Raw genomic sequence first — 14,671 nt, forward strand, 5'->3', positions numbered from 1 at the left:
GGGACGTTAAACAAATTTTGGGCGTCTAAAGTTCAGCGACGTAGTACCGAAACAACAATAAGAGGGACGACGTTAAGCGAGGACTTGCTGAACTATGTTTGTATTGGTACTCACCGATGGGCGGAGGTGGTAGAGCGAATGTGTGGTGGGTAGTGAAGCAGAGGAGGAGGAGAAGGAGGTTGGGAGGGGAGGAGTATGGCTGAAGCAGAGGAGGAGGGTGGGAGCAGAGGAGGTGGTGATTCACTGAGACTCTGCGCCGAGCCGAGAGAGCATAGCAATGCCAGATGAGAGCGGGTGATGCGCCGTAGAAAGTAATATCGGATCACCGGGACGTTAAGCGAATTTTTGTTCTCTAAAGTTTAGCGACGTAGTACCGAAACAATGTTAAGCGGGACAACATTATGCGAGTACATACTGTATTTCTATTGCCACATTCTTTATCATTTGACCTGACAAAGCAACTTATGGCATTGCATGTTTACAGTTCATGCCTTGAGTGCATCTTCCATCCCTTGGTAAAGTGGTGGTCGTAAGTGTTGGGCAGTCTTGGAAACTGTGGTGCAGCAAATGCTGAACGAATCTTGTCTGATGCCATGAATGGTGCTTTTGTTAACTCCATAGCGGCGTGCAACAACAGAGGCGTTTGCTCCATGTTCAAACTCGTCCAGAATTCTCATCTTCTCACCAATGTTAAAGGTTTTCCTCTTCTTTTTCTTACCTGAACTAGGAGTAGTACAGGTACTAATAGTACGCCTAGGCATCTTGGTACAGTAGACAGTAGTAGAGAATGTAGTGACCTTGATTGGAGAGCGAGAGTAAAGCGTCTACATGCGGTGAGAGCCGAATCAAGACTGAGCGGGCGAGCGTGAAGGCGTGAGTTAACGGCCACGTGGCGCCTCTGTTTGCCATGGCGATAAATTTGAAATATTTCCAGCCCGACTACCCTTGTGAAATAGAAAAAAATATCGCTATATATATATAGGAACATTTCGATAATTTTGATAGCCTCGATATCAAAAAATCTCTACAAAAAGTTGTGATATAGCTCTACCCTATTGTAGTTAGTTGACCGAGAAGTAGCAGTGAACCACACATGCTGTGGCGGCAGGACAGACTGGGTAGATGTAAACAAACTCCACTCGCCAAGCGGTGCTTTTGGCATGGAATTTAATGGAATCACGGAAATTTAATGGAATGTCGCCCGATTTAGTGAATTAGTTCGCTAAATTGAGCAAAAATGACAGAAATTTGATTTAGTGAAAATTTTGATTTAACGGAAAGGGGTGGCTCGAATTAGTTCATTAAATTAAGAAAATACTGTACATGCTCCTACCTTCTCTTATGTTTTCCCAAAGCCAAGCACGTAAGTTAAATGTTTGTAAGATGCGACACAAATGTATGCTGATGTTACATATATTGAGGCTTGAGCATATTTTGATTCTGTTTTCCTGAAGAGTTGCTGTAGGAACCTTAAAACTACCTTATTGGTTGTGACGTGGATTTTTTTTTTTTTATACGAAGAACAATGAATATAGTCATTGTTTTTGTAAGGAATTTTAGGTGGTAACATGTGCATCTCTCACTACTATCATGGGTTCAAGTCCTGGCCTTAACACACATGGGGAGTGTATTATCCAGTGTGACCTTACCAAACATTGCATGGTTTTTCCGGGAACTCCGGTTTAATCCTCTATTATTACTGGATGATAAAGTTCATTACAATGTAACAAAGAAGAAACCTGAATTATTACTAAGAAGATAGCTTGGAAGTGAAAGATAAATTGGTATAGTACTGTAGTGTATTCTTAAATGTGTCTCAGGTATGGAAATTGATTTTATTTTAGGATATAATTAAATATTGATAGTGTACAGGTACTGATAACCATCTTGGCTTGTACTTTAATATATGAATGAAGGGCCAGTATTCATGAATTCCTGCTTTAAAGAACTTTATTACTAATGAAACTTAGGTTTTGATTATTTGAAGTCCTGTATTGTATTTAAATTCTAATAACTGTGTTCTGTTTTAATACTTGTGCATATTACAATTTAAAATTTATTTTCTGAGCTAAGTAATAGTTAAATGATATTGATTTACTTCATTACTCTTTCAAGAAGATGCAAAGAATCTTTCGGTGAAGTATATAAAAACAGTTGGTGAAATTCTTCTAGACTGGTGATGGAACCGGACGTGTGGCGACCTTGGTTGGTGGCCGAGGGGCAGGCGGACCAGCTCACTTTATTCCTCTCACAGCAAAACTTAATTCAATATCTGTACTGGGGTCTGGATCAAGACCTTCTCGTTCTACTGTTTCAGTACCAGCATCTCGTAGTCAGGCAAGTAGTTTGTAAACAATTAGTGTATAATGATTAATATGACATAGTACTGTACAGTATTTGATGACTCCAAAAATGAAGGTAACAAAGCACCACAAGAGGGGAACTCCTGAGTCCATTTGATCTGCTTATCCGTATATCTTTACTATTGAATCTCTGGAGAATTAATATCGCCCTTTTAACCATCTCCCACAGTTATTTAAGTTGGCACAGTCCAAGTGAGGAAAGTTTTTGTTAAATCACGAGCCTTGACTTGAATAAGCGACACCCAGTATTGATATAACATAGTGACTGTACCTCCTGAAATGTTTAAGATGGCTAATAATAACAAATGATGTTTTACACAGTTCTTTAGATTCATGCAAAATTTTGTCGGTAACCTTTGATTATCGGTGCCGAAAGGGAGTTGCCTTAAAACTTTGCTTCAACATAACCTGATGGTAAATGGGTCACCAGAGGTGTGCCCATGCACAGTCTTTTCAGGGCTGGTGCCCTGAATTTGTGGTGGTTAGTGTGGGGGAGGGAGAATTCCCCTCTGGTTTTACCCAACGGCTGCCATAAAGTAATTAATGGTAAATCCACACAGGTGTGGAAAATGGCCATAAAAAAGTTGATAATGATACTATGATGTACAGTATATGCTTACATTGCCTTTTGGATTACACTTTCTTCATGTCAAGAAGTACTTTTTTGTATTCAGAGTATTAGTTACTGAGAGTTATAGAAGACTGGAGTGCAGGGCCGGGTTCAGGAGTGGGCAAAGTGGGCAGCTGCCCAGGGGCCTCCACATATTACAATATTTTATTTATTTCTTCATTCATTTGGACTATTTTTATTTTCATTCATTAAAATTCATGTTTATCTATTCCATCACGTAAAACTATGTTCAGCAAGAATCGTGATAGAAATTAGGCTTGCTACTCCTTGAAATTCATGAATAATGCAAAGAATCATCTCTCTGTAATAACTAATAATATATTCTTTTCTGTAAAGTCTCTTGAAAATTGTTGACATGTGCCGTAGTAGCTATATCAGGTGCTGGTCGACTTAAAACCACATGAATGACTCCAGTCATGTCTCACTTTTGTGTGTGTGCGTGTGTTGGGAATTTGTACACTATCAATAAATATACAGTTGATTAAAAATTTCTCAATGTTCTAATTTCCTCAATATAACTGCATATGGCTTCAAAATTCTCCAAAAGAAGTGTTCAAATTTCAAAATTTTCCCCGGGGGCTTACAGTGCCCCTCGGAACTCCCAGATGTTTAGGCTCGCTTCACTCGCCACCCCACCCTCTTGGGTAGTTATAAAGAGGGGGGCCTCCACAAAGAGGCTGCCCATGGGCCTCCACAGGTCGAAATCCGGCACTGCTGGAGTGTACAGTAGTAAGTGCTGTATGTATATTAAGAGTTATCAATCCAAATTTTTCATATTACAGGTTTTGTAGTTTCTTTTGATGATAATTTTGAAATGTAATTGTATGATTCATGATAGGCTATGAAGATATGATGATGATTTTTTTGATGTGGCAGTAAGATGTATAACTGCCTGCAAGATTACTGTTCCACCAATTCGTGGTGATTCCATACATGTGGCAACGTTAGTGTTGAATGAGACAAACAGTTTCTAACAGCATTTATGAATGTGAACTCCTGTATAGCAGTGTCTAATTAATGAAGTCTTAATGAAATTAGTGCTAAATAATGTGACTGGCTTATAATTACAGTCTGTCCCTTGTTATGAACCTTTGGTTCACCAAAACCTGAAGTTACCAAAATATTTAAGTATTCTCATGGTTTGATTGCAATTGAAAAACTGGTTCTGATTTTATTCCGTGTTTTATAATATTTTCTTAAATGATAAAGAAAACATGCTGAAAGAATGCACTTCCATGTTACCAATATACAGTGACCCCTCCGTTAACGAACTCAATCCGTTCCAGAAGGTCGTTCGTTAACCGAAAAGTTTGTTAACCGAAACCATTGTTTCAATGGGTTTTTGGGTAATTGGTTCCAGCTCACCGAAAATTTCCTAAATTCAACAAAAATGGTAGAAAAGTTCACTTACTTTGAGGTGTGTATGTAGAAGGCTCCTGGATGATGATGATGATGATGATGATGATGATGATGATGATGATGGGATTTGGAATGGGGGTGGAGGAGAAGAAAGAAGAGAAGGCATTGGGGTGGAAGAGAAGTCACCCCATGGTGCCATTTCACCCATAAAATTTTAGCTCTCTTGGTGTAATTCAAGATTATTTTCTTTAAATCAACACTGCACTGCATTATATATTGTCAATATGTAAAATATATTTCAAAATGACCAATAATTTGCTTGGAAACACAGAAAAAAAGCATTTAGTTGAAGAGAGTCTCAAGCAAGATGTTACCTCCAGTGAAAACAGAGAGAGACTAACTCCTGTTTGCTGTGTTAAGAGGCTGGATGCCGCGCATTAAACTAGTCACTTTACCTTCAGTTATGTTCAATAATTGTTAAAATGACAAAAAAATTGAATATTAAACTTTTAAAATTATTGAATAGTATAAACTTCTTGATATTTACTAAAATAGTAAGGAATTTAAGCCCTAGAACCGATTAATGTATTGGCAGACTGATACTAAAGCTGGTTGCCCGGTCAGTGCAAGCGAAAACATGTTGAGGTCGGTTCGTAAGAACTTCGTTAACCGAATTTTTTTTCGTTAACCGAATTGAAGATCCTTATGGAAGGCAGTTCGTTAATCGAAATTACGTTAACCGAGGTGTTCGTTAAACGAGGGGTCACTGTACAGTTAACCCTCGATAACTCGGCACATATGGGGCTCTGGTCTTGCTGAGTTATCTCAAATTCTGACTTATCGATAGAATTTCCCCTCCAACAAAAATGGAACAATAAAAAAATTATTGACCCATATATGTGTACATGTAATCACTAAATGTAAAAAGTAACACATACCAGCACTGCAGGTGAAAAATGAAGCATGATTGTAGGTGACACAGAGGTATGGTAGGTGACACAGAGGTATGGTAGGTGACACAGAGGTATGGTAAGTGACACAGGTATGGTAGGTGACACAGGTATGGTAGGTGACACACAGGTATGGTAGGTGACACAGGTATGGTAGGTGACACAGAGGTATGGTAGGTGACACAGTGGTATGGTAGGTAACACAGAGGCATGGTAGGTGACACAGGTATGGTAGGTGACACAAAGGAATGTTAGGTGACACAGAGGCATGGTAGGTGACACAGAGGTATGATTGGTGACACAGAGGTATGGTAGATGACACAGAGGAATGGTAGATGACACAGGTATGGTAGGTGACACAAAGGAATGTTGGGTGACACAGAGGCATGGTGGGTGACAGGGAGGCATGGTGGTGACCTGAGGTATGGTGGGTGACACAGAGGAATGTTGGGTGTACAGGCATGGTGGGTGACACAGATGTATGTGGGTGACACAGAGGCATGGTGGGTGACAGGTCTGACAGGTGACCTGGGGCATGGTGGGTGACACATGTATGGTAGTTGACACAGGTATGGTGGGTGACACCGGGGCATGGTGGGTGACACAGACGTATAGTGGGTGACACAGGGCATGGTGGGTGGTACTGGAGGCATGGTGGGTGGCTGGGGGGCATGGTGGGTGGCACAGGAGGTATGGTGGGTGGCAGGTGTGGTGGGTGACACAGAGGGGGCATGGTGGGTGGCACAGGGCATGGTGGGTGCTGGGGGGTGTGGTGGGTGACACAGGGGCATGTGGGTGACCTGGGGCATGGTGGGTGACACAGGGCATGGTGGGTGGCTGGAGGGTATGGTGGGTGACACAGGAGGCATGGTGGGTGTACAGAGGTGTGGTGGGTGGCACAGGGTGTGGTGTGGGTGAGCACAGGGCATGGTGGGTGGCACAGGTGTGGTGGGTGGACAGAGGCATGGTGGGTGACTGGGGCATGGTGGGTGACACAGGGGCAGTGGGTGGCACAGAGGTATGGTGGGTGAGCACTGGGGCATGGTGGGTGGCACAGAGGGCATGGTGGGTGACACAGGGCATGGGTGGGTGGCACAGGTGTAGTGGGTGACACAGAGGCATGGTGGGTGACACAGTGTGGTGGGTGACCTGGAGGTATGGTGGGTGACACAGGGCATGGTGGGTGACACAGGGCTGTGGTGGGTGACAGGGGTGTGGTGGGTGACAGGGTCTGGTGGGTGACACAGGGCATGGTAGGGTGAGCACAGGGCATGGTGGGTGACTCAGGTATGGTGGGTGACACAGGGGCATGGTGGGTGAGCACAGGGCATGGTGGGTGACTTGGAGGGCATGAGTGGTGTGGGGCATGGTGGGTGACACAGGTGTAGTGGGTGACACAGGTGTGGTGGGTGACACAGGTGGTGGGTGGACGGAGGTATGGTGGGTGACACAGAGGTATGGTGGGTGACACAGGAGGCATGGTGGGTGCTGGAGGTGTGGTGGGTGACACGGAGGGTATGGTGGGTGACTGGGTGTGGTGGTGACTGGGTATGGTGGTGTACAGAGATGTAGTGGGTGACAGGTTATGGTGGGTGGCACAGGTATGGTGGGTGTGGGGTGTGGTGGGTGTGGAGGATGGTGGGTGCTGAGGTGTGGTGGGTGACACAGGGGCATGGTGGGTATTTGCACAGGATGGTTGGTGACACAGAGGCATGGTGGTGGCCTGGGTATGGTGGGTGTACAGAGGTGTAGTGGGTATGGTGTAGTAGGTGACTGGAGGTGTGGTGGGTGTCAGGTGTGGCGTGACAGGGATGTGGGTGACTGGGGCATGGTGGGTGACACAGGTGTAGTGGGTGACCAGGGGCATGGTGGGTGTACAGGTGTGGTGGGTGACACAGGTGTGGGTGACAGGTGGGTGACACAGGGACATGGTGGGTGGCCAGGTTATTGGGTGACACAGTTAGTGGGTGACTTTGGGGCATGGTGGGTGACACAGGGGCATGGTGGGCGTATGGGGCATGGTGGGTGATACAGAGTATGGTGGGTGACACCAGGGGTGTGGGTCACAGGTGTAGTGGGTGACACAGGGGTGGTGGTGACACTGGTATGGTGGGTGATGGTGACACAGGAGGTGTGGTGACACAGGCAGTGGGTGACTGAGTTATGGTGGGTACAGGTGTATGGTGGGTGCTTGGGGAGGCATGGTGGGTGACACAGGAGGCATGGTGGGTGACCTGGAGGTATGGTGGGTGACACAGAGGTGGTGTTGACACAGGTGTGTATGGGTGACACAGGCGTGGTGGGTGACACAGGGCATGGTGGGTGACACAGGTGTGAGTTGACAGGGTGGTGTTTGACAGGGCATGGTGGGTGACTAGGGTGTATGGTGGGTGTGGGGTTAGTGGGTGTTGGGGCATGGTGGGTGTACGTGTGGGTGACTTGGGGCAGTGGGTGAGCCTGGGGAGTGGGTGGGACAGGGTTGGTGGGTGGCCTGGGTGGTGGAGTGGCAAGGCATGGTGGGTGACACAGGGCATGGTGGGTGACCTGGAGGTGTGGGTGACCTGGGGGCATGGTGGGTGACACAGGGGCATGGTGGGTGACACAGGACATGGTGGGTGACACAGGGGCATAGTGGGTGACCTGGGCATGATGGTGGGTGTGGGCATGGTGGGTGACTGGGTGTTATGGTGGGTGAGCCTGGGTGATGGTGTGGGGCATGGTGGGTGGCCTGGAGGCATGGTGGGTGACACAGGAGCTGTGGTGGGTGGGCCTGGGGTATGGTGGGTGACACAGGGCATGGTGGGTGACACAGAGGTATGGTGGGTGAGCCTGGGGTATGGTGGGTGGGAGGGCATGGTGGGTGAGCCTGGAGGTGTGGTGGGTGAGCCTGAGGTGTGGTGGGTGGGGCATGGTGGGTGTGCAGGGGCATGGTGGGTGACACAGAGGATATGGTGTGATGGGGCGTGGGACAGTGGGGCATGGTGGGGTGGGCTCAGGGCATGGTGGGTGACCTGGGGCATGGTGGGTGACCCTGGAGGCATGGTGGGTGACCTGGGGCATGGTGGGTGAGCCTGGGCATGGTGTGGGTGACCTGGAGGCATGGTGGGTGAGCTACAGGGCATGGTGGGTGACACAGGCATGGTGGGTGACCTGGGGCATGGTGGGTGAGCACAGAGATGTTGGGTGGCCTGGAGGCATGGTGGGTGGGCACAGATGTAGTGGGTGGAGTCTGGGGCATGGTGGGTGTGAGCCTGAGAGGCATGGTGGCCTGGGGCATGGTGGGTGAGCACAGGTATGGTGGGTGACTGGGGCATGGTGGGTGACCTGGGGGCATGGTGGGTGACCTGGGGGTGTGTGGGTGTCTGGGGCATGGTGGGTACCTGGGGTGTAGTGGGTGACACAGAGGTGTAGTGGGTGAGCTGGGGGCATGGTGGGTGTCTGAGAGGCATGGTGGGTGATGCAGAGGGTATGGTGGGTGAGCCTGGGGGCATGGTGGGTGATACAGGCATGGTGGGTGATGCAGGGCATGGTGGGTGATGCAGGTGTAGTGGGTGAGCCTGGGGGCATGGTGGGTGATGCAGTGCGGAGTATGTTGGGTGACACAGAGGTATAGTGGGTGACCTGGAGGGCATGGTGGGTGACCTGGAGGTATGGTGGGTGACCTGAGGCAGTGGGTGGGGCATGGTGGGTGACCTGGGGTATGAGTGGGTGTGCAGGCATGGTGGGTGGCAGGGGGCATGGTGGGTGACCTGAGATGTAGTGGGTGATCAGGGCATGGTGGGTGCAGGGGCATGGTGGGTGCAGGGGGCATGGTGGGTGATGCAGAGGCATGGTGGGTGAGTCTGGAGGTATGGTGGGTGATGCAGAGGCATGGTGGGTGATACAGAGGCATAGTGGGTGACAGGGCATGGTGGGTGATGCAGAGGCATGGTGGGTGACACAGAGGTATAGTGGGTGATGCAAGGGCATGGTGGGTGACACAGAGGTGTAGTGGGTGAGCTGGAGGATGGTGGGTGTGATGGGGGCATGGTGGGTGGTCTGGAGGCATGGTGGGTGAGCCTGGTGTAAGTGGGTGACACAGAGGTATGGTGGGTGACCTGGAGAGGTATGGTGGGTGACCTAGAGGCATGGTGGGTGTCTGGGGCATGAGGTGGGTGTCTGGAGGCATGGTGGGTGACAGGCATGGTGGGTGGGGCATGTGAGGTGACCTGGGGTGTGGTGGGCCTGGGAGTGTGGTGGGTGACACAGAGGCATGGTGGGTGAGTCAGAGGGCATGGTGGGTGATGCTAGGGCATGGTGGGTGATGCAGAGGTGTAGTGGGTGAGCCTGGGGGTAGTGGGTGACCTGGAGCATGGTGGGTGTACAGGGCATGGTGGGTGGAGTCTGGGGGCATGGTGGGTGACCAGAGGTATGGTGGGTGACACAGGTATGGTGGGTGATGCAGAGGTATGGTGGGTGACCTGGAGGCATGGTGGGTGATGCAGAGGCATGGTGGGTGACTGGGGGGTATGTGGGTGACACAGAGGTATGGTGGGTGACCTGCAGAGATTGTGGGTGAGCACAGGTGTAATTGGTTGACAGAGGTATGGTGGGTGAGCCTGGGGCATGGTGGGTGCAGGACATGGTGGGTGACACAAGGTGTGGTGGGTGTGCAGGTGTCAGTGGGTGGACACAGGTGTGGTGGGTGACCTGGGAGGTGTAGTGGGTGACCTGGAGATTATGTGGGCCTGGAGGCATGGTGGGTGTCTGGGCATGGTGGGTGAGCCTGGGGTATGGTGGGTGACACAGGTGTAGTGGGTGTCTGGAGGTGTAGTGGGTGTGTCTGGGGCATGGTGGGTGACCTGGGGTGTGGTGGGTGACCCTGGGGGTGGTGGGTGACCTGGGGCATGGTGGGTGATCTGGAGTCATGGTGGGTGACACAGAGGTATAGTGGGTGAGCTGCAGGGCATGGTGGTGTCTGCAAGGTGTGGTGGGTGATGCCTGGGGCATGGTGGGTGTGCAGGGTGTGGTGGGTGATGCAGGGAGGTATGGTGGGTGTCTGGGAGGTGTGGGCACAGAGTTGGTGGAGCACAGGGCATGGTGGGTGGCCTGGGCTGGTGTAGTGGTGACCTGCAGGCATGGTGAGTGTCTGGGGGCATGGTGGGTGTCTGGAGGTATGGTGGGTGACCTGGAGGCATGGTGGGTGGTCTGGGGGAGCATGGTGGGTGGTCTGGAGGCATGGTGGGTGTCCTGGGGTGTAGTGGGTGACAGGGCATGGTGGGTGGTCTGGAGGCATGGTGGGTGGTCTGCAGGGGCATGGTGGGTGGTCTGGGAGGGCGTGGGAGTCTGAGTGTAGTGGGTGCTGGGGCATGGTGGGTGGGGCATGGTGGGTGACCTGGGGCATGGTGGGTGGGGGCATGGTGGGTGTCTGGGGCATGGTGGGTGAGCACAGGGCATAGTGGGGACACTGGGGATGGGTGGGTGGAGTCTGGAGGGCATGTGGGTGTGCAAGTGGGTGACCTGGAGATGGTAGGTTGACCTGGGTGTAGTGGGTGAGCTGGAGGTGTAGTTGGGTGAGCTGGAGGCATGGTGGGGTGATCTGGGGCATGGTGGGTGAGCACAGGTGTCGTGGGTGGGAGCCTGGAGGTGTGGTGGGTGACCTGGAGGTGTGGTGGGTGACACCAGGTGTGGTGGGTGAGCTGGAGAATGGTGTGTGGGGCATGGTGGGTGGGGCATGGGGTGGGGTGTGCAGGGCATGGTGGGTGTCTGGGGCATGGTGGGTCTGGGGCATGGTGGGTGGCCTGGGGTATAGTGGGTGTCTGGGTGTGGTGGGTGACCTGGGGGAGGCATGGTGGGTGATGGGCATGGTGGGTGGTCTGTGGTGGGTGACACAGGGGTATGGTGGGTGGGCACAGGTGTCGTGGGTGAGCACTGGGAGGTGTGGTGGGTGAGCCTGGGAGTGTGGTGGGTGAGCCTGGAGGTGTGGTGGGTGACCTGGAGATGGTGGGTGATCTGGGAGCATGGTGGGTGACACAGGTGTGAGTGAGCCTGGAGAGTGTGGTGGGTGGGTCTGGAGGTGTGGTGGGGACCTGGGGTGTGGTGGGTGACCTGGGGGCATGGTGGGTGACCTGGGCATGGTGGGTGTCTGGAGGTGTGGTGGGTCTGGGCATGGTGGGTCTGGAGGTGTGTGGGGTGAGAGGATGGTTACAGGAGGCATGGTGGGTGACACAGAGGTATGGTGGGTGATCTGGAGGCATGGTGGGTGACACAGAGGTATAGTGGGTGACCTGGAGGTATGGTGGGTGACCTGGAGGCATGGTGGGTGATCTGGGGCATGGTGGGTGACACAGGTATAGTGGGTGACACAGAGGTATAGTGGGTGACACAGAGGTATAGTGGGTGGCACAGAGGCATGGTGGGTGATGCAGGATATGGTGGGTGATGCAGAGGCATGGTGGGTGACAGAGGCATGGTGGGTGATCAGAGGCATGGTGGGTGACACAGAGGTGTAGTGGGTGGCACAGAGGTGTGGTGGGTGGGCCTGGAGGCATGGTGGGTGCAACAGGCATGGTGGGTGACTGGAGGGCATGGTGGGTGATCTGGAGGTGTGAGTGGGTGGAGAATGGTGGGTGACACAGGGGCATGGTGGGTGAGTCTGGGGCATGGTGGGTGACACAGAGTGTGGTGGGTGAGGGGCATGGTGGGTGCAGAGGGCATGGTGGGTGGCTGGAGGTGTGGTGGTGGGGGCATGGTGGGTGACACAGGATATGGTGGGTGCTGGAGGCATGGTGGGTGGCTGGGGGTATAGTGTGGGTGTCTGGGGCATGTGGGTGACACAGAGTTGTGGGTGATGCAGAGGCATGGTGGGTGAGCCTGGAGGTGTGGTGGTGATCAGAGGCATTGGTGATCTGGTGGGTGGTACAGAGGCATGGTGTGAGCCTGGAGGTATGGTGGGTGGAGGCATGGTGGGTGACCTGGAGGTGTGGTGGGTGACCTGGGGCATGGTGGGTGGGCACAGGATATGGTGGGTGGACCTGGGGCATGGTGGGTGTCTGGAGGCATGGTGGGTGGGCATGGTGGGTGCTGGGGTGTGGTGTGCAGGGGCATGGTGGGTGAAGTGGGGCATGGGTGGGTGAGCCTGGGTGTGGTGGTCTGGAATGGGGGGTGACACAGTGGGTGATGCATGGGTGGAGGCATGGTAGTGGGTGATCTGGGGCATGGTGGGTGACACCAGGTGTGGTGGTGTAAGGGCATGGTGGGTGAGCTGGAGGTATAGTGGGTGATGGGGCATGGTGGTGGGGGCATGGTGGGTGTCAGGCATGGTGGGTGTCTGGGGGCATGGTGTGACACGGGGCATGGTGGGTGATCTGGGGCATGGTGGGTGAGCTGGGGATATGGTGGGTGAGCACAGGCATGGTGGGTGAGCACCTGGGGATATAAGTGGGTGGGGCATGGTGGGTGACGCAGATTGGTGGTGCAGGCATGGTGGGTGATGTGGGTGATGGAGCGGTGGGTGGTCTGGAGGCATGGTGGGTGTGGGCTATGGTGGGTGTGGAGTGCTGGTGGGTGTTGGGCATGGTGGGTGACACTGGGTGTGGTGGGTGCCTGGAGGTGTGGTGGGTGACTGGAGGCATGTGGGTGACCTGGAGGTGATAGTGGGTGATGCAGGTATGGTGGGTGACAGAGGTATGGTGGGTGACACAGAGGCATGGTGGGTGACACAGTATATTTGGTGCAGAGGCATGGTGGGTGATGTGGGTGGGTGGGGCGTAGTGGGGTGATGGGGCATGGTGGGTGAGTCTGGGGCATGGTGGGTGTGCAGGGGCATGGTGGGTGGGCGTGGTGGGTGGAGGTATGGTGGGTGAGCATGGTGGGTGATGCAGGGCATGGTGGGTGATGCAGAGGGCATGGTGGGTGATCTGGGGGCATGGTGGGTGATACAGAGGCATGGTGGGTGGCCAGAGTGTGGGTGAGCCTGGGGGCATGGTGTGGAGTACAGGCATGGTGGGTGTCTGGAGGCATGGTGGGTGTCTGGAGGCATGGTGGGTGGTCTGGGGCATGGTGGGTGACCTGGGGCATGGTGGGTGACACAGGGTGGGTGAGCCTGGGGTTTTGAGATGATCTGGAGGCATGGTGGGTGACCTGGGGCATGGTGGGTGAGTCTGGGGTCATGGTGGGTCTGGGCATGGTGGGTGGTCTGGGGCATGGTGGGTGAGCCTGGGTGTAGTGGGTGACCTGGGGCCAGTGGGTGTCTGGAGGCATGGTGGGTGGTCTGGGGGGCATGGTGGGTCTGGGGCATGGTGTGGGTGAGCCTGGGGCATGGTGGGTGTCTGGGGCATGGTGGGTGAGCCTGTGGAGGGTGTGGGTGAGGCCTGGGGGCATGGTGGGTGATGGAGGCATGGTGGGTGCAAGGAGGCATGGTGGGTGATGCAGGGCATGGTGGGTGACAAGGTGGTGGGTGACACAGGCATGGTGGGTGGTGCAGGAGGCATGGTGGGTGTCTGGGGCATGGTGGGTGTGATGCAGGGCATGAGTGGGGTGATCTGGGGGCATGGTGGGTGACACAGGGCATGGTGGGTGGTCTGGAGGGCATGGTGGGTGGGACAGGTATGGTGGGTGAGCACAGAGGCTGTGGTGGGTGACTGGGGCATGGGTGGGTGTGCAGAGGGCATGGTGGGTGACTGGGGCATGGTGGGTGTGGGGCATGGTGGGTGGGCCTGGGTGTGGGTGACACAGGGCATGGTGGGTGATCTGGGGGCATGGTGGGTGATACAGGGCATGGTGGGTGGCTGGGGCATGGTGGGTGACGCAGGTGGTGGGTGAGCCGGAGGTGGTGGGTGACCTGGGGCATGGTGGGTGTCTGGAGTGTGGTGGGTGGTCTGGAGGGCATGGTGGGTGAGCCTGGGGCATGGTGGGTGATCTGGGGAGGCATGGTGGGTGACACAGGAGGTTAGTGGGTGTCTGGGGCATGGTGGGTGGAGGCATGGTGGGTGACCTGGAGGGTATGGTGGGTGACCTGGGGGCGTGGTGGGTGTGCTGGAGAATGGTGGGTGACACAGAGGTATGGTGGGTGAGCCTGGGGCATGGTGGGTGATGCAGGTATGGTGGGTGAGCACAGGTATGGTGGGTGACACTGGGGCATGGTGGGTGAGCCTGGGGGTATAGTGGGTGTGGGGCATGGTGGGTGGCTGCTGGATATGGTGGGTGATGCAGAGGTGTGGTGGGTGACCAGAGGTATGGTGGGTGACACAGAGGCATGGTGGGTGACTGGGGCATGGTGGGTGTCTGGAGGTGTGGTGGGTGACTGCAGGTATGGTGGGTGACACAGGATATGGTGGGTGATACTGGGCGTAGTGGGGTGAGCCTGGGTTATGGTGGAGCAATGCGTG

General features: G+C 53.4%; 1 protein-coding gene across 1 annotated transcript in view; it reads left to right on the forward strand.

The window, feature by feature from the left end:
• The window catches only part of LOC121855423, a gene marked incomplete in the record, with an annotated part of 222,586 nt that overhangs the window by 104,385 nt on the left and 103,530 nt on the right, over positions 1 to 14,671 (forward strand). Inside the window, 1 exon segment of the mRNA XM_042350390.1 lies at positions 2,173 to 2,337. Coding sequence (XP_042206324.1) covers positions 2,173 to 2,337 — 165 coding nt within the window.

Source organism: Homarus americanus, unplaced genomic scaffold (assembly GCF_018991925.1).
Source record: "Homarus americanus isolate GMGI-L3 unplaced genomic scaffold, GMGI_Hamer_2.0 scaffold51859, whole genome shotgun sequence".
In the NCBI taxonomy this organism is placed as follows: Eukaryota; Metazoa; Arthropoda; class Malacostraca; order Decapoda; family Nephropidae; genus Homarus; species Homarus americanus.